Genomic DNA, 20210 nt, shown 5'->3' on the forward strand with positions numbered 1-20210 from the left:
TGCAATATTTCATATCATGTTCATTTATTGAATAATTCAAACGACTCATGACTGCCTCGTACAAGGCAGACGAGCAGAGATGCGCCGCACGACTTAACAAAATGCTTCAACAGGGAATACAGCATCTAGTCATATCTGATGCACACACATAATACTGTTGTTGACATCTCATATACAGCTTAAGTGGACAATGTTTAGTCTTTTTCCTTCCCCCCAGAAAAGGTGAGCCAATTCCACACATCGTAGCTCACCGTTCATCATTTTGGCAAATCTTTGGGGGTGTAGCGTTGAAAGTAAACGTGTGAAAAATAAATAACATAAAAAGACACAAACATCGGACGCACAACCCCCAGAATGCCAGACGACTGCGTATCGACGTAGCATGCTTACAGCGGTAAAAAAAAAAAGAGAAAATATATTGATGGACTGATTTGGAGTGCTGATGCGAATATGCAGATGAAGAAACCAAAAGGAATTTGATTCAACTGAATACAAAACGTCGAGAATGCAATAAGTGATGTCGTCTCCACACTCACGCATGAACACAAATGGATGGATGATGTATACGTAGCTCAGGTGCTGTGACGGTTATGCAAGTCAGTGTTCATCAGGATAGGAGGCTCCTGTCAGGTAGCCGTTGGTTCCGTGAGATTTGTTGGTCCCGTTGGTGGCGCTGTTGTGGTGTTTCTGCTTGGCTGGAGGGCTGTCGTCCTCATCCGAGCTGGACTCAATGTCACTGCAGTCGTCCTTTGACACCTGAAGAAAAGACAACTGACATTTAAACGGCATGTATGGCTCGGAAACATTAATTAATGTTTTGATGAACCTTGGTCAACGTATGAATGGTGTAGGTTAGTAAAAATGGATTCTCTGGTGCTAGCTAAAATTGTATTCTTAAATTAAGACATCTTAATTGAACTGTAGCGAACTTGGGGTTGAATCGATGGGTCGACTTGTCGATAAGGACTAATGTGCACCGTTTTAAAGCTTTCAGTTGACTAATCGCTAATCACATTTTTGATGTTTTGTCTTGCAATTAGCCAATTTACAAAGGACTTTTGACTTGCCCGTCTGCTATCGACATGATTAATTGGTTTGTGTGAGTCTGAAGAGTACAATAAGCTGGTTGTGGATTAGCAAAGCAGTTAGCCTCCCTTTGCTAGCTTAGCTAGTCTGACTGGCACTCGTCTTAGAACAGTCATTCTGGGACCACCCGAAACGTTATATCCAATAATATACAAATGAGAAATTAATTTATCATACAAAAAACACCAACGTCACAAAACTTGTGTTGCTTTGTGTAGCGTTTTGGAGCCTAGCTAGGATAGCATAGCATAGCGTTATCATTAAAACAAAACAAAACAAAACAAGCACACAAAATAGTAAGTGCACAAACAATGAACCATAGCGTCACTACTTACATGTAAAGGATTCCATTTGCCCACCTTGTCGGTTGCAAGTTAGCGGAGAGAGTAGAAAAGGGAAGTCAGAGATGGCTATTGCCAAATAGGCTATTTATTGACTGTAACAAACAATGACAGAGTATGGAGGCTGCTAAGCAATTGTGAGTGTGACGTTTACCTTTCCTTTGGAGATGGCCTGGTATGCCGTCTTCACTATGAGGTAGGACCAGTAGGAGTGAAGAAGCTGCAGCAAGATTAGAAGCAGGTTGAAGACCCACCAGGACGGGTAGGGCCCAACAATGTCCCAACTCTCAAACAGGGTGGTATTTAAAATCCTACCACACATAGAGGAAAATGGGGAACACAGTGAGCAGAGTGGACATTAAAAAAAGGTGATGTATTGCTTAGGTGACGTTTATATGTAATAAAATCCTTGAGCCATTTATTTTACGTGGCTGTCAGAATCAAGCTGAACATGGTGTCATCGTGGCAACTGCTTTATAGTAGTGACAACTTTTACAATTAGTGTGGTAGTGGCTGAAAGAAAATTACAGTGTCTACAGAAATGTGTTAAAAGGTTGATGTGACCGCTACAACGCCTGATGAGTGATTAAATGGGCTATCATTTCTGATTAAAACTTAAAACAATGTGTCACATTGATGGAGGAACTAGACACTAAATCACGTTTCCCCTCATGAAAAACACCAATGCCACCCAAATGACGAATGTGACATTCACAACAAAATGTCAGGACACAACAAGGACCCAAAGGAACCCTTTCGTTGTGCTCTGGCCACTACACACATTTTTTTTTTGTTATGTTTTTCTCAAGCCATGAACCATAATCATTTTCTTTTCATTTACGGAGTTCTTTGACTCGCTGAGAGACCGTAACCATAGTAACTATTCCTTAGCAACAACATTCACAGACATGTGTCTGAGGTGTTGGGAAGAAGTGAAATCTTTAAAAGACAAACATTTCACTTCAAGGATGAGCTAAAACCTGCAAGTAAACATCACAATTAGGAGTTTGTTTGCTCTTGTCCGACTCACGATGATACAAAGGAGCCTTTGTCATGTATTATCGGCCCACGTGAAAATGTTTGCTCCACTTTTTGCGAACACGACAGCCAGCCGTGAGCCATCAAGTGCATGCTAACAACTGTAAGCTTCACAAGAAAGTGACACTAACCACACTGGGTAAACTGCCAGCCTGGAACTTATGAAGAGGACTGCAAACATTGCAAACAGGAGGTTGCACAATATCTGACATTTGGCATAGTTAGCCATCTTGGCGGCCTAAGGAAAAAAAACACAAGACTCATACAAGTGAGTACTGATGATAACGGAATAAAAAAATAAAAAATACTGGAAAAACTTATCTTACACACAATATTAGTTACACCTACTATACCACTTAGCATTTGCTACATAGCAGTACATTGAAATGCGGGTGATCCAACTTTTTTTTTTTTTTTTTTAAGATATGACCCACAACGTCCAACCCACCCTCACCTCTATCAGGACGTCAGCTGCATCGTGGAGACCCATGACCAGAGTTCCCACTCTCGCCATGTTGTTGACATAAGAGAAGGTGATGAGGGAGATGGTTGCCACATGGTGAAGTAACATAATCAGGAAATCCTGTCGATACAAATCGCAACAGTGTCAGCAAAAACATGTCACTCACACCTCATGGCATTTATCGATATCCTATAATCTGAAGGTTATTTTAAGAACCAAAGGTTTGAAGAAGCATTACATTATATTTGGAGAGCATTTTATGAATACATCTCTGAAAAAAAAAAAAGATAAAAAAAACAGGATCTTTTTTGGTATTTTGATGAGGACAATAATTGGACAAAATCTCTTAATCAAAGATTAATCTTGGCTACTCCTAAATCGCAAGTGTTCATCTTACCAGGACATTTTTACTTCCTTTTCCATATTTTGCTTTTGCTTTGTTTTTGTGACACCTCAAACTATAATAAAACAAAAAAGGGCACCTTGAGCGACGCTGACTTCACCCCATGAACTGTGCCATCATCTCTCACAATCGTGATATATACGCTTTCCACTTACCGCGACAAATATTATGTTTACACCATATACAATGTTCAGGTGCGAGGTGCCGAAGCTTGTCCGACTTCCAACATGTTGGCATTTCGCTCTGTCAAAATGGATGCGATTAGCCAAGATTTCATATTCTGATCTCAAATCCAAAGCATTGTAAACACCACCATCTAAACTAGATCTGTTAGTTATTAGTTACTTTTGTATACCATGGTTATACGTATATACGGTAATGTAGAAAAATAGTTATAAGATTTGTGTAATGTTATTTTATGAAAAATATTGACCACAACGTCCAGCTTTGTAAAGCTTCAAAACGATGGCCGGCAAGGAAGCAGACATCGACCAAACCTTAGCAACGGAAATGTCAGCATTCAGAGCAACCAGAACCAGGCCAGCCAGCATGGCGAGAGAATGAGAAGGAAGGACAAGAAGGATGTAGAGTAGAAGACACAGAATGAAAGCAAGACGAGAGAAGTGCGGGGATAACATACTGGAATTGGCAGGGGATGCAGAGGACCTCCTCAGTGTAGTGCTGTGCATGAAAAAACTGAAAGGAGAAACAAAAAACAGACAACATGCCGAGAGTCAACACAGAGATGACAGAGTGAGGGCGTACACGCTGTGGCATCACGTGTGTTGTGGTCAGGGTAGACAGAGTTGGCGGGGGAGCGGGGAGTGGACTGGAGACGGGAATCAAATCATGGCTGGAAGGCATGCAAAGTAACAGTGCACGAACGAAATACAGTATGCAAGTGGCCACGTTTATGATTTTAAAAAAAATAGACAAAAAATGGTTGAAAATGGGTTGACAGTGTTCCATGCATTTATTGAATACTCATTTCCCTGAAATTTGGGCGATTGGTGAAGTCCGGTGAACGGCATCAAAAATCTCTAAATTGTCGTAGCGTAATAACCCGCAACGGATATTTGAATACAAATGTTGGAGCAACCTCATGTCATCATATAACAACTCACAGTCGCAGGTATATATTCTTTATCCTCTGTGAAAAACGGCTTATGTTACTGCAGCTTACTCAGGAGTTTTGATCATCTCCAAGTACTGTAAATCTGTATTATACTGGCCTCATGTGGCCAAGGCGCACAGTGTCAGTTGAAGTGAAGCACAAATAATAATAATAATAATAATAATAATAATAATAATAATAATAATAATAATAATAATAATAATCTGTTTAGCTCATTCTGTAAGTTTTGTTAGTATTCTAAAGTGCAGTATATGTAGTGATATTTTTATTGTTAAAAAAAAAAAAAAAAAAAAAAAAACAGCCCCACTACCATCATTTTAAAAGGAAATAAAAACAAAAAAATAACACAGGAGTAACCGGATAATTTTTAGCTGTTTGAATAAAAAAAAAATAAAAAAATACGGAACAAGTACAATAACCTAAAACAATAGAATGCATGCAATAATGTGCTCCTACCTTCCTTCGGATGTCAGTGAATTGGGAAAAGAGCAAGGACAGGTAGAAAGACAGCTCCAGTATATAGTAATAATGGATGTCCACAGTAAGTGGCTGCAAGAACACACATAAGCACAAGGTCAAAAAGATTGGAGGTAAAATGGACCATTAGATGTTGTAAATCTGATCGATGTTTCGAAAAAAAACTAACCTGGTAAGGATAGTTGTACCAGCATTCTTTAGTGTTCCACAGCCAGGGTGTCTATGGACAAAGAAAATAAGTATTTTACTTCGATACACTTAAAAGTAGAAGTTTATTAAATTATTCGTCATCATTTGTTTAGATTGTCCTTCTGGTTGAACCGAATGGGTGGGAAGGGTATCTACTATAATAGCCATGTATTATATGTAATTTCTCATTTAAGGCTGAAGAGGGCGGAGGGTTTAATTTACCCCTCTACACAAAATATCCACGGCAAAAGATGTACATTTATTAGTTGTCTTACCTTTTTAAGGAAACGCACTCCGTAGGTGAAAATGTAGAGATAAAATGTAAATCTCCACCTGAAAGAATTGTAAACAAACAAGAAACACATTTAGTATAAAAATACGAGTTGAGTGAGTTTTTTTTATTTTACACATCTAGTAGAGCAGATGCATTTCATCCAAGCCTGAGCTAAATATGGCAAGCAAAAAATAATTTGAAACAGCTACAACACGGCAAACAGCAACTACAACGTATGACTACGTATTTATACCCATATACCATTTGGTTCTAAATACACTACAGAGTTATAGATTTGTAACATGTCTGGTTTGGGTATAAAAAAAAAAAAAGCACACATGAAAACATGTCCGTAGTGCACAGTGAGATCTGACTTCCCAGAGGCAAGGTTGAATCGCACAGCTTGCATCTTTACAGTATACAGAAGCTAGCCTTGCATATAACGTGCATTACCTATAGTAACCACATCTATACACAGGGCTATGGAAAATTGATTAGAAGGTCTAGGCAAGTGATGAGAAAAAAAAAAAACGAGTAACACTTGTATGTCTTATCATATGATAACAGTAGTTTGACACTGTATTCAATTTCCTAGAGAGCTACAATTCAACCGTGATAAAAATACATTTGACACCCCTGTTAGACCTGATTTCTTCTGCTTATGTTTATGCCTAACATTCCATTGTCACTTAAGTTGAAATTGTGGGTTGTGGGGCTTTGATTGTGGTCCTGACTGCCACCCGGCCAACACTTTAATTGGCCTCCGCCTCAATCAATGTGTGAACGAGTCTCTGTACACCACAGACTCGATAAAGTAGTATTTTTACCAGAGTTGATGAACTGTGGCACGTGTAGGCGATGCACACGCTTTGAGCTAGATTAAAGGACATTGTAAAGAAAATTAACTGGGCAAGTCTACCTGGCACACAGTCAAGACTGTTGCATGGCAACTGCTTCGTCAAGCCCGCCATCAAGTCCCCTTTTTTCCAAGTACTGCTGAATAGCGGCTATATGTGTGCAATCACAGTGACTCACTCACTTTGCCACGAATAGTCTTTGTTTTGTTCTGATGTCAGACATCAGATCTTTTTGTCGTTGACTACATTTTTACAGAGAGAGTGGCTGAGGTTAGATTGCAGGACATAAGGCCTCCTGCTACGGCGTTTGGTACATTTACATAATCTACTGTAATGAGCTTCGGATAAAGAACGGTATGAAAGGATCTACCTTGAAAGGGGTAATGGTGCTCATTTATGGTTATTGTCAGATAGGCAAGTTTATTATATGAGATTGAAGATACTGTTTTAAAAGACATGGCCGTCCGTCTTTGTACAAAAAACAAAAATGTTTCTTTTCACACAGATAACAACCCCCCAATTTGGTTTAATTACTTGTCATTTGATAACAGCATTATGAAAGCAAATGAAAGGCATGTGATTAGCCTGTTAATTTATTGTGATGCTTGAAGTCCGCAGCAAATTATTCCTTTTGCAAACAAACAAATGCAAAACATCCGTTTTTAAGGGAGAGAAAACTTTAAAGATTAAGTATTAATTCTAGAGGTGTGCAAAATTTCCGATTCTTAGATTATTCACGATTCGGCCGTGGAACAATCGAGAACGATTCACAAACGTCCAAATTCCGATTATATAAATATGCCAAGGGAAGCGAAACTAAAGTGAACCGGAGCGAAAAGTACGCGGAACTGAAACGCAGTAGCGCGCGCGGTCTTCGGGACGCTTTTGGGACGGACCGAGAGTACACATCCACAACTCACGCCTCGAGATTCAAAACAACAACAAGCATGGCTGAGCTGACCAACCCACCTCTTCGTGAGATCAGACCTGCTCCGAAAAGGCAAACAACTTCAGGCGGAAGTATCAGCTAGCTGGCTGCAGTGCGTCGGTTAGCGTTCTACAGGGCGCCGCGCAGTGATACGAACGAACGAACAGAAAAGTAGTGGCTGGCGGTAATGGCGTCTGACTTTATTCAGAAAAGAGTATTGTGGTGGAAATGTATCACGCTTTTGAAAACAAATAGTTTTTAGAAGAAAAACGCTTTATTTCCGAGACCCCAGCCAGCTTGCTGGACTATTTTCCTCTCGTCCAACGCCGAAGTCAGCGCTGATCGCACACACGGGAGGTGAGGATCAAATTGAGATTCATGTTAAAAAAGCCGAACGATCCCATTAATGTTTACACGTTCATGTTTACACAAGTTAAAAAGCAGAAAAGCACTTGAGTTTTTTTTTTTTGTACCTCTGAGAAACTTTAATGTTTACATGTTCATCTTTACACAACTTAAAAAGCAGGAAAGCACCTTTTTTTTTTTTTAGGCATTTGTATTGAAGTAGTAGTTCACATTGTCTTTCATTTATATCTCAGTGCACTTTTGAGTGGATAAAAATAATATATTTTTGCTCAATGCTATGTTTTATTCTGTTGAAGACTGAATATACTTAAAAGCTGTTGTTACAGAATGAGAACTTGAGTATTTTATTTACTGTTTTGAACTGTTAACTTGATACTGACTTTTGTACTATTTTTGTAACTAATGTACGAAACATTAAAAGCACCAAAATACATTGTTTTTTTCTGCTGCCTGGGGGGGAAATCAATAATCGTTTTATAATCGAATCGTAGCCTCTGAATCGTAATCGCAATCGAATCGTGAGGTGCCCCAAGATTCCCACCTCTAATTAATTCTATAATCTCTATTACTGTACTGTAGGGGTGTGAATTGCCTAGTACCTGACGATTCGATTCGTATCACGATTCACAGGTCACGATTCGATTCGATACCGATTAATCCCTATACGAATTTATAAGTCGATTGTTGCGATTTTTTTTTCATTCAAATTTAGAAAATACTAATCAGTAAGCTTGTAGAGTGTAAGATTTATATGAAAATGTATTATTTATTTATCTGAAATTCCAGTCTTATAGAGGTTGTAATCTGTTTCATGTTTGAACAGCATTAAAATAAAATATTAAGGCTTAATGTTCCGTTCATATAACATTCTTCCATGCTCAAGGTGTGAATCCTAAAAAAAAAAAAAAAAAAATCGATTCTGCCGATTATTGAATCGATTCGAGAATCGCGCGATGTAGTATCGCGATATATCGCCGAATCGATTTTTTTTTTTTTTTTTTTTAACACCCCTACTGTACTGTATCTATCAAGGTAGCCAGCTATTGTAGCTAGCTAGCTACTATAGCTAGCTATTGTATCTAATCTCTCTATTGGGCATAAGAAACACAATACCGTAAGTAATTTACTATACTTAAGTTAAAAGCTAACATTGAATGGAAAACTACTGACTTATTTTCAAGGTTAGAATGTAAAGATCATCCTAGAAAAAGAGCTTTGTGTCATGATGAGTAAATGGGCTTTCACTTGTATCGCGCTTTTCTACCTTCGAAGTACCATGAGCGCTTTAACACTGTCCTCATGCACCTTCTGATGACGCAGCATCAGAAGCAATTTGAAATTCAGCATCTTGCTCAAGGACAGTTAGACCTGGCAACAAAGGCTGAGGATGGAAACCATAACCTTGGGAGGATTATTGCTCTACTGAGATAATTTCTTTCTGATCATTCCTTCGTAGTGGTGAAAATGGAACATTGAGGAAGACGGTCTGAAACAAAAGTGACTAGTAGAGGATAGCATTATTTTGCTTCCGTGTTTGACCAAGGAAACATGCTTAAAAGATAATGTTGTAAAACTCGATGCCAACAACAGTCTCAGCGCTTTTACTAGTTGTTATCAACAATTAAATGGAAATCCTGTCAATTCATCTGAAACTAAAGAGGCTTTCTGTTCATTTGGTAGGGACTATTCTCACCTACATTTGCAACAAAGCAAAGCACTGACAAAAACTTGACTTCATCATAATCAGAGCAAGTGGGACTGCCACACAGGGCTCAGATAATGAAGAGATTCTTACAAATGAGACACAAAGAATGTTATCATTCTGGGACAGCTGTGTACGTGGGCCTAATTAGAACAGAATTTCTGCGGGAGGGACACTAGCCAAAAACAACTGAGAAAGTATATTAAAAGTACAGCCAGTTATGATTTGTGAGGAACACACTTTGGCGAAATAAGCTATGTTTAAAAACAACGCAAATCCTGTGTTAATAGGACCGCAGACTGCAAGTTGTAGTAGGTAGGTAGTAGGGGTGTTAAAAAAAAATCGATTCGGCGATATATCGCGATACTACATCGCGCGATTCTCGAATCGATTCAATAATCGGCAGAATCGATTTTTTTATTTATTTTTTTTATTTATTTATTATTTTTTATTTTTTTATTTTTATTTTTTTTAGGATTCACACCTTGAGCATGGAAGAATGTTATATGAACGGAACATTAAGCCTTAATATTTTATTTTAATGCTGTTTAAACATGAAACAGATTACAACCTCTATAAGACTGAAATTTCAGATAATACATTTTCATATAAATCTTACACTCTACAAGCTTACTGATTAGTATTTTCTAAATTTGAATGAAAAAAATCGCAAGAATCGACTTATAAATTCGTATCGGGATTAATCGGTATCGAATCGAATCGTGACCTGTGAATCGTGATACGAATCGAATCGTCAGGTACTAGGCAATTCACACCCCTAGTAGGTAGGTAGTCCAGCAAAGGGAGATTTTGAGTAAAAAGAAGCCTTGGCCAGAGTCGGAGCAGAGGTGTATCTCAAACTCAAAGTATCACGTTTGGTTCACTGGTGTCAGACATGACGCTTCCGACAGCCTCATTTGTCGGTCTTTAATATCACACCGCTTACAATTCCTGATCTCCCTGATGGCAAAGCCCCCCAAGTGCAGATTAGCCGCTTCTCTGTTACAGCCGGGGTGGCTTTGTTGGTTCAGAACGGTGTCAAGACTTAAGGCATTATGCAGCTTAAAGTACTTTGCAAATGTGTCAAGCCAAACCCTAGTGACCCTATAGAACCATTTGTCACTGTCTCTATTAGAATTCTACGGCAGCATGGAAACTGCCAATGTGGAGTAAACCGTTTTTGATTGGGCGATGTCATTCGAACGTATTGTAAAGTGGTTTCAATGTACTGTTCAAACTCATTTGAATGTATGACAGTGGTTTGAGTACATTGATAAAGTTGTTCGAACATGTTGGTAAAACGTAGACTAAATACTAACATGACATTTTTTTTCCCCATAATGCCACGGGGACTTGCGTATGCTCGATTGTGCACTACAACCACTTCACAGGTGAGCAACATTCAATATTAGCATCATTTTCTGGAAAAAAATGTTTACTTAATTTTCACTGTTGGTGAGCTTCGTCCTGTCCATCTGTGAGGTGGTTGAAGCATGCACATGTCACTATCGTGTGGCATTTTGGGGAAAAAAATGCTATGTTTTTAGCATTTGGCCTACATTTACCAATACGCTCTAACAACTTTTCAATAATGTTTGAATGACTTTATGAACATGTTCAAACCACTTTGCAGTGCGTTCAGACGACATAGCCCAGTCAAAATTATTGTTTACTCCATAGTGGCAGTCCCACACTTTCGTAGAATATAATATGAACATAGAGTGGAAAAAATGTAATTAAGTATTTAGTGTGGTTTCTTCCCCCTCGCATGCATCCACTACACTACACTTTTGTCACAGAATGCAGTTAAAAGTATGGTAGAAACTTTTCAAAGGCTGCATGACTAAGTCAACAAGTGTCTAAAAATATACACAGTAAAAGCTCAAATTAAAGCATGAAAAGATCAAGGCTCCAGCTCACTCATAACCCTTAACAGGATAATCGGTAGGGGATGAGTGAGTCAAAAGTTAATAGCGGCCTTTTGCACAATATAAGTAAAAATAGACATTTCTGACCAAGACAAAAGTGCAAAACTGAGAAAATTATCACATGACGGAATATCATTCAGTGAATTAAACGTTGTCTTGAAATAGGCCTTACATGCTTTCGCAGAACCGGGCAAGAGTGCTGGGTTTCTCTTGGTTGCGTCTTTGTCGGAACCAGCGCTGGATGGTTCGGACATCCCAGTCGAGCTGCTTGGATAATCCTTCCAGTCTCTTTTCATCTGGGTGCTGGTTAAGAAACGGATATTTGATGCTTTAGATGGAGCGCAGATTATTATTGATATATATTTTTAGCCCACTAGTGACAATAATGATGTTGCGCAAGCACCACCTTGGTAATAGCGGTGAAAACCTTCTCCAAGATAGCGTTGGGTTGGGCTTTTTGTGGCCCGTTGGCTTGTATCTTCAGGCCCACAGCACAAGGCCTTGCAATGAACCTGAAATAGAAAGTGGTATGATTATGGCATTAAATAGAAGGACAAGGATCAGATGAGTCATCAACAACAGTCCTCTGTGATTCAAAAATACAATAGTTATATAAATTTTTGGTACCAATTTTTGTTACCTGTACTTTTCAGTATTTTAATCACAAATATAATGGGGGTTCAGTGCTAGAGTTTTTTTTTTTTTTGGGCAGGAGGCCTGAGTCTGTTTGTTGGTGAATGAAATCATCCTCTCACATGATAGGTTTAACTCAGAAGATGAAAGTATAATTTAAGGCATGACAGACACATTTTCTGAGGCCAATGCAGATTCAGATTATTTATATTTATACTTAATATATTATATGAATATATTTTATTTTGAGACAAACAATATTGCAATACTCACAGTCATATACTCGTTATTTTCTTCGAAGAATGACTAATAATTGCATTTACGTAAACACTGAATTTAATGGTGACTCTTCACATTTAAGTTGTTATGACCACCGTTGGCCAAAATGGTGCACACAAGAAGGAGCAGCACAATAGTTGGAATTGAAGCATTAAATTATGAATGTTATTTTTCTGTTAACACATTGCAAATTTTTGTGGAGTGGGCTGAAGCGGATTAATGAAATCCTATTCATTCCTATGGGGATTGATAATTTGAGATGAGTGTTTCGAGTTACAAGAGTGGTCATGGAACGAATGAAACTCTTATCTTAAAGCACCACAATATATTGTACACAACAAATTGATGGATAACAAGTCAGAAGTTGGGGTGGCGGGTGGGGGGTGGGGGTTGTTAGTTTGCTCAACTTGTTAGCAAAAGGGGTTTGCTAACAAAAAAAATGTTCACACTCACAGTGTCAAGTTATTAAAAGTGAAGATAATATTTACATTTGGGCCAGTGTTTAGTTGAAAAAATTAAGTATCATTTGCTTTAACAGGCCGTCCATATTGATGTGGCAGGCCGGGCCTTGAGTTTAATACCTGTGATGCACAGTAAATGCCTAAAATATGATCTGGCTGGTCAGATGATAGTCGAATAATGGACAAATTGCTACGTCAGTTAAACATGTAGCACAACAGAGCTAATACAACATTTATCAGCCGGTTTTAATCCTTTCTTCTAATCAGAGTTTGAATAATTTTGCAAAGCTAAACAGCAACAAAGCTTCACTGTCCTGATCGCATTTGCATGGCCATCATTGCTCTGTGCCACATTACCGACTGCAAGATAAATAGGCTATAATAACATGAGACGTTGCAGCGTGCACGCATTCAAACTGGTGCCTGCGGTCAACAGTGTGCGCGAGGGCGACATTTTAACCAGAGTGCACAGCAAGTTGATGATGGGACAACTACTTTGAGCTCCAATGCGACGCGTTGCTGCGGGCCTGCAGGAGGGATATAGCACGCCGGTGCGAGGGGGGTGGCGGCAGCGAAAAGCACTAGTCAAGGGTGCCATTGTTTAAAGTGGAAGAAGCTGCACCATCAGCAGTCGGAAAATAAAAATAAATTGGGGGGGGTGCACATAATAAAAAAAAAACTGAAGGTCTCACCTTTCGAAGAGCAGCCGCACCATGAAGATGCAGAAGGCCAAAGGGCACGCCAGATAGAGGTCCTCGGCTTGCGGGAACGTCGCCTCGTCTGTGTTCTTCAAGTCAGCCCACGTTACGTTGTGGGGCAGCCAGAAGCGCTCGTTCCAGAACCACGCCAAGATACCGGCCATCTCTTCACGCCGACAGACGGTCACCAGTGTTCCGAATTTCCGATCGACGTTTGTAGATGAGATCGAGCTCTCGCCCAGTGGCTGCTGCGGCTAACGATGACGACGACGATGATGATGTCGGGCTGACTGACTGGTGCTGAATCGCCGGCCGTCGGTGTCCGCTCCTCCAGTGTGGGGAAGTGCATCCAGTCGGCTCCTCGCACGTGATTGGTGCGTTCAGATGTCACGCAACAAACCAGGACATAGTCAGTTGTTTTTGTCCCTGGACTCACCCTCGCAATGAACCAATGGATGTGTCTAATTCTATTACGCTTAATCACACCTTGGAACGCAAATAGTCGTATTTGTATGTCCATAAAGTGATGAACCCTTGTGTATTTTTATAGTTCTGATGTATTCTTAATTTTAATACACGTGGCATGAAGGAAATTACGTATTTTTGAACATTATTTTCAACGCAAAACGAAACTTGGTAAACCATGACACCTATCGACAGATTTTTGTATTACACCTGAATAAAAACCTATGTACAGTATTTGTTAGTTAGCTGCGGTAAAAAAAAAAAAAAAAGATAAAGAAACAGATAACCATTCATTTTCTTAACCGCTTACTCCCGACAAGGGTCGGGGGAAAAAGATAACCTTCTCAGATATTCCGGGGGGAAAAAACAAAACATTTTAATAGTCAATGGGACTGATGTAGGCTAATATGTACGCCATCATGTTCGCAGTCAAAGTTTGGAAGCAAAGCTGAGAGGAAGTGACAGTTAAGTCACCATGCATACAGAATAAAGTCTGGTGGTCATAAACTTTCTAATGTGTTTTTTTCACTCAACTGTTGCACACTAATATTTAAAAAAAAGAATTAAAATGAAAAGACGCTTTGTCTAAAGCATGTAGACTCAAGTAAAAAAAAAATATATATATACAAATCAGGCAAAAACAGAAATCGTTAAAGTATTGGAACTTGTAGTTGTCTTACTTTGACTGCTGTCATGAGTCAAGGCATATTATGCATCGATTTTTTTTTTAAAATTGCTATACTTAGTATTCCACATTACTTCTTTGGTATATTTGAAATTATTTGCATTGGGTCCTTAAAAATGAGCATCACACTGAAGTTTAAACTGAAGATGGCGCTAATGCATAAAAAAGTGTGTTTGTCAACCGTCAGTAAACAGAATATGGATACCCACGCAGGGAATTATCCATCCATCCATTTTCTTGACCGCTTACTCCTCACAAGGGTCGCGGGGGGTGCTGGAGCCTATCCCAGCTGGCTTTGGGCAGTAGGCCGGGTACACCCTGGACTGGTTGCCAGCCAATCGCAGGGCACACAGAGACGAACAACCATACTGTGTACGTAGAAGTACTTGTTTTTAAAGAAATACTGGTAAAAGTAGGAATAATGATTCAACTACTTTATTCAAGTATTAAATACTGTAAAAAGAATAGTTGTACTTTGTTACTTCCTACCATTGTTTAAGGAGTTGAATCAGTACTTAGTACAGGAACAAAGTATTTGTTATTCAGCACTGATGGAGTTGAATCAGTTGAATCTTAGTACAGTAGTTGAATCAGTATTTACAATATTTATAATTTACTACTCACAATGACATAAATCGATGTTTATAGTACATTTCCTCTTTAAGTAGAGGAATTGAATCAGTATTTGTACTCAAGTGCAGTCTTGTACTTTTTAATGCCCCTCCACTTAAGTAAAATCTTGAATCCGTAAACTTTCTGGAGTTGTGTATGTTCTTCTCTCCATTAGGAGTTGATTCTAAGTAGTTGTACTTGGTTACTTCGCACCACAACTAAAGTATTTGTACCTCGTTATTTCACATCACTTCTTGCATAAAGGAGTTGAATCAGTATATCTACTTGTGCTACTCTCTAACATAAGTACTATACTAATATTTAGTACAGACTAGAGGACCATCCTGGGGAAAAAAAGAAAAAGTGCGGAAACGTGACTAATCTGGCAACACTGCAACGCGCTTGGCGTGTGTGTGCACCCGCGCTTGACTAGCCTTTTTATTTTCCGGGTTGCTCTCCTCGCAGGCGGCAGTTGTTCGGCTGCGGCTGCCAGCTGACACTCGCTGACGAGGGGAGGTCAAAGCTTGACTCGCTCTCGTTCGCCCTCCCTTCGTGTCTGTCGCTCGGTCGTGTCAGCGAGAGACGGCTAGCCGGCGCAGAAGCATCACCGCCACCACCTCCACCACCATCATGGCGGACCAAGGCGAAGCCCCGGTTCCCGTCCAGCCGCCGCCGACGGTTAGCTGGCCAATTACCAGGGAGTCGTACGAGCTACAGGAAGTCATTGGTTAGTACAAGGGGGTCTTTTGTACCATCGTGGACACATACCATTATCGAGCTACTAGTAAACGCGAACTAGAAGGCCCACCGGCTTTTTTTTTTTCTATCTCCACGTGAAGTAAGCACTGCGGCTGTGAACTCATTTACAAGGTACCGGTTTACATCACACGTGCAACTGGCGAAGCGGATTCTACTGAAACTAAAAGCCGCTCCGTGGTAGAACGTGACACGTTGAATTAACAGCTTCCTTCCTAGTGGACACACAGATGCTGAGTCGTGGCATTACGCCCACTTTGTTAGATGACTAATACACGCTACATGGCAGATGCTGCACGTCAAATGACATCATTGTCAGATGTGATGGCACCAAGTGGACAATGTGCTTGCCTTATGACATGAACATGGCACGCGAGCGAGGAGACCAGAGCGAACGATTAGGAATTTAAAATGCCTCATAAGCGAAGCATAGGACTGCTAATTAAGTAAAAAGTAACATGACTTAGTTGTGGGTTAAAAGGGCAGTGCAGGCCTATTGTAGTTGACATTTTGTTAGTTAGCCTAATAGCATCTAAGAGTCCAGTACTCCAGCCTCAATTCAACATTTGATTTGGATTGCTTGCTATGAATTGGATTACTAGAATCTACAAATATATATAAATTTTTTTGCAAGCACAGTATTTTTTTTTGTGCTCTGTGATGCAGTAATATTCATCATTAACCACAACCTTATCTACAGCCAGACAATGAGATCCAATTTGAGAAAGCTTTAAAAAAAAAATGCACACAAAAATAAAATACAAATAGCATTATTAGTTTGTAATCCAAATTCATTGAGCAGTTTTTATTGGTGTGAAGAGCAGCACTTGCGTCATACATGGATCTGTTTATAATTAATTTGTCACGTAACTTTTAACTTTTATGAAACAGTCAAAACAAGAGTTACTCTGAGTACATACATTTTGCAATCTTCCCCAAAAGTTTTAGCTGTAACGCAACTCTTACAATCAGTCTCAGACTTTGCATGGTTTGTACTAATTTAAGCCTTCTAAGGTCTAAGTTTATAACATGCTAATTCAGTGCCATCAATCCCGTCATTGTGTTATATAATATTAAAAGCGACAACACCTCAAATACTGAAAGCTCAAACGGAAGTTGCCTGAATACTCTTGGCAGAAGCATTCTCCCTCCAGCTGACAGGTCTTATCATTCTAGATAAGAAACAGCGCCACAGCTGTCCGCTGCGCTCTGGAACGGGCGGGCGAAAGAGCCCCCTCGCCGCCCCACGTACACTCACGCACTCCGCGCGCACCTCTGATCTCATGAGCAACTGGTGACAAGTTCCATCACATGTGCTCAATGCTTCTGCTAATCTGTCACTCACAGTTGACAAGCAATGCGTCACAGTCACGGTGTCTCGGCGGGAAGAATTTCACCACTTAGATGTGGCCTGATTTGTAATGAACTTACTTGTTTATTATTGTACTGTTTGGTTGCTGTGATTCAGGTAGCGGGGCCACAGCGGTGGTGCAGGCAGCGCTGTGTTCGCCCAGACAGGAGCGTGTTGCCATCAAAAGAATCAACCTGGAAAAATGCCAGACCAGCATGGACGAATTACTGGTGAGTAGAATAAATAAGGGCTAAGTCTGTTCTAGTTGTGCTGGTGCTTGTGTCTCCCTTCCCAAATGTTCCTCTGATCTTCTAAGCCCCATTTTTTTTCTTAAATGTTTGAATTCGTTTTGCAACAACTTTTTTCATCTAACATCTCAAAGCAACTCTCCCGGCATACTGCAGGCGGCATCCGCATAACGCATCCTGTCAAAACTCAGACTTTCAAAGTAAAAGCAAGCATTATAATAACAGTTTCATGACATTGTGGCCCTATTTGGCAATTGTGTGTAATAATCAAGCACAAAATAGTTTGAGTGCGACTACAAGCCAACATAGGCCAACAAAGTGTGGTGAAACCGTTATTATACGGGCGTGCTTTTATTTTTTAAAAGCCAATTTTTTTGCACGATGTCACACCAGTGTTATCTCAACTTGTCCGACCGAGTGTTGCCGAGCAGAGCGGGAGGCTTATTAGTGCCTCATGTCATGTGCTACGCCCTCCCGTCTGTGAACACTTTTTAAAGATAAAGTTGACTGAAATTTTAAATGTCTAGTTCCCAGAGATTAAAAGCGGTTTTAGATTTACCTTTTACCGGCCGTCAGATTTTTAAAAATGGCTGATACCTATATTCGTCAAAATGCCCATTTATCGGACTATCCCTAGTTTCCATGATATGTTTAATATATGTAAATTAGCAGGAAAAACTGAACATGTGCAATAATAATTTTATTTTTCTCCCAACAGAAAGAAATTCAAGCAATGAGCCAATGCAACCATCCCAATGTTGTCACCTATTACACTTCCTTTGTGGTGAAGGATGAACTGTGGTTAGTCATGAAGCTTCTTAGCGGAGGTAAGTTTAACCTGTTAAGCGGCAATTGGCATTCAGGCAAGATGAAGCACCTTAAATGAGGTCCGCAGTGGTTCAAAAACGTTGAGATGTCTTTCATGCTACGCCTGACTTTGTGTATAAACAATTTCATAAGCTGGAGTTCACTTTCAGGGGCAAGTATAAAAGCAAGTTGACGACTTTGAAAACCTTGATGTAATAGATACCCAAAAAGCATATTGAATCTTGTAAAGATCTTCCTTGTGTAGCCTTTAACAAGCTCGTTCAAGTCTTGCAAACAAGACAAAAGTTTACTTGTTTATCTCATTCACTGCCAACTCTTTCAAAGCAACTCCCCATTTTGCCAACCATTTTAGAGGATTTTGACTGACCGTTCAAGACCCACAGAATATTTCCTTCGGTGACAGTGTAAGTGAACCTATCAAAGGCAGGAGTCGACTCTTAAACTGTTAAAAAAAAAAAGAAGTTATTTCTACAATTTCTCCTTATCTAGTAGCCAGTAGTAGAATATGTATTGGTTTCATAACACAAGCCCCCCCCGCAAGTTTCTGACCACAAACAGCAGCGTTTAGATGGGACATATGCTAACTAACTTCTTTATTTTTATCAGACTAATACAGAGTACACGGTCTGTATTTTGTAGGCTCTATGCTGGATATTATCAAGCACACAAGCAAAGAAGAGGACAAAAATCTGGATGAGCCAATAATCGCCTCAATTCTGAAAGAAGTCCTTGAAGGACTAGACTACCTGCACAGAAATGGACAGATACACCGGTAATACTATTTTTCTGACATACTGTGTACTATACTACCCGTTTTGAATGTATAACTATTCAATTGGTGTTTATTTCTTGTTCCGATACAGTATATGTATCCCATGTTAACTATTCAATGGTTGACATTTGACGTAAACCTCCCTTTATTGATCTGCATTTGTGCAGCTGTGATGTAAACTTCCTGGACATCAAGGTCACCGCGAACTAGGCTTGACCTTTTTATCGGCCCCCTGGGCAACAAGCTAGATGGCGGCAAGCGGTTTATGGCCCTGTTTTTTGCGGATGGAAGAATCGATGCCGTGCCGCATGTTTTCACCATTTGACTGACTGCCAGTGTGTTTTGTTGGCCGCAGGGATGTGAAAGCCGGGAATATTCTGCTGGGAGAAGATGGATCTGTTCAGATTGCAGGTGTGTTGCCCAAGTACGACGGTTATCATCCATCACCACGCGTCTTGTGTTATTTTTAATCCTGTTGCAGCCGACAACAAATGAAATGCTGTATTTGATTTCTTATCCTGTGTTTTCATACAAAGGTGCATTTTGGACAATATTTTTAAGCCTCCATCTGTGTTTACCAACCTATTGACGGTGGTAGGCAGTGACTGCTTTATCGAATATGAAGGATTAGTTTTTATATTTTAAATTTGTTTTCAGATTTTGGCGTAAGTGCATTCCTAGCCACAGGGGGCGATATGACAAGAAACAAAGTTCGAAAGACGTTTGTGGGCACGCCATGCTGGATGGCACCAGAGGTGATGGAACAGGTACATCCCAATAAAATCTTTATTATGATAATTATATTTCATATTTAAAAACGTCCCAGTTTCATCTCAGCTGATTTTCACGGCAAATCGTCACCAGCTAATGATACTCCCAACCCATAGGGGGCAGCAAGTATTCAAAAATTAATTTTGGAAACATTGGTAAATAAATACACAAGATTTGTGTCTTAATGACTAATTTGAAAGATTTGCACGGGTCCTCACTGAGCTAGTATGACATATTTAAAAAAAAAATAATAATAAAAAAAATAAAATAAAAAAATGAAACCAGCTAATTTGACCAATATTTTGTCCCATTCTTTCCCCACAGGTACGAGGTTACGATTTCAAAGCGGACATTTGGAGTTTTGGAATAACGGCCATAGAACTGGCAACGGGGTCTGCGCCCTATCACCGCTACCCCCCTATGAAGGTCAGTCTTGTGAATGTATGACTGGACTCCCTGTACCC

General features: G+C 39.8%; 2 protein-coding genes across 3 annotated transcripts in view; one reads left to right on the forward strand and one right to left on the reverse strand.

Moving 5' to 3' along the window:
- Positions 1-16019, reverse strand: cers6 (ceramide synthase 6). The gene is made up of 12 exons (XM_077535962.1): positions 15455-16019; positions 13253-15364; positions 11594-11699; positions 11360-11490; positions 5408-5465; positions 5113-5163; positions 4923-5015; positions 2920-3048; positions 2597-2703; positions 1582-1738; positions 1422-1445; positions 1-756 (listed from the first exon to the last, which is right to left on the reverse strand). The coding sequence occupies exons 2-12, from the start codon at positions 13420-13422 to the stop codon at positions 598-600; spliced, it is 1185 nt and encodes a 394-aa protein (XP_077392088.1). The 5' UTR covers positions 13423-15364; positions 15455-16019; the 3' UTR covers positions 1-597.
- Positions 15392-20210, forward strand: part of stk39 (serine threonine kinase 39) — an 18463-nt gene continuing 13644 nt past the window's right edge. The window contains exons 1-7 of one of the 2 annotated variants that reach the window (XM_077535959.1): positions 15392-15747; positions 17245-17357; positions 18094-18202; positions 18843-18975; positions 19331-19386; positions 19633-19742; positions 20071-20172. In XM_077535959.1, coding sequence (XP_077392085.1) covers positions 15651-15747; positions 17245-17357; positions 18094-18202; positions 18843-18975; positions 19331-19386; positions 19633-19742; positions 20071-20172 — 720 coding nt within the window. In that variant the 5' untranslated portion in view covers positions 15392-15650. The remainder of the gene's footprint in view (positions 15748-17244; positions 17358-18093; positions 18203-18842; positions 18976-19330; positions 19387-19632; positions 19743-20070; positions 20173-20210) is intronic. The other variant, XM_077535960.1, reaches the window with a different exon arrangement.

The sequence above is a fragment of the Festucalex cinctus genome, chromosome 11 (assembly GCF_051991245.1).
Source record: "Festucalex cinctus isolate MCC-2025b chromosome 11, RoL_Fcin_1.0, whole genome shotgun sequence".
NCBI lineage: Eukaryota > Metazoa > Chordata > Actinopteri > Syngnathiformes > Syngnathidae > Festucalex > Festucalex cinctus.

Excerpts from the sequence above, each read along its gene's own strand:
- cers6 (XM_077535962.1), bottom strand. The coding sequence starts at position 13,422 with ATGGCCGGTATCTTGGCGTGGTTCTGGAACGAGCGCTTCTGGCTGCCC. Across the intron at positions 11,700-13,252 it reads GTGCGGCTGCTCTTCGAAAG|GTTCATTGCAAGGCCTTGTG; the intron begins GTGAGACCTTCA and ends TTTCTATTTCAG. Across the intron at positions 5,016-5,112 it reads GGTACAACTATCCTTACCAG|CCACTTACTGTGGACATCCA; the intron begins GTTAGTTTTTTT and ends GTGTTCTTGCAG.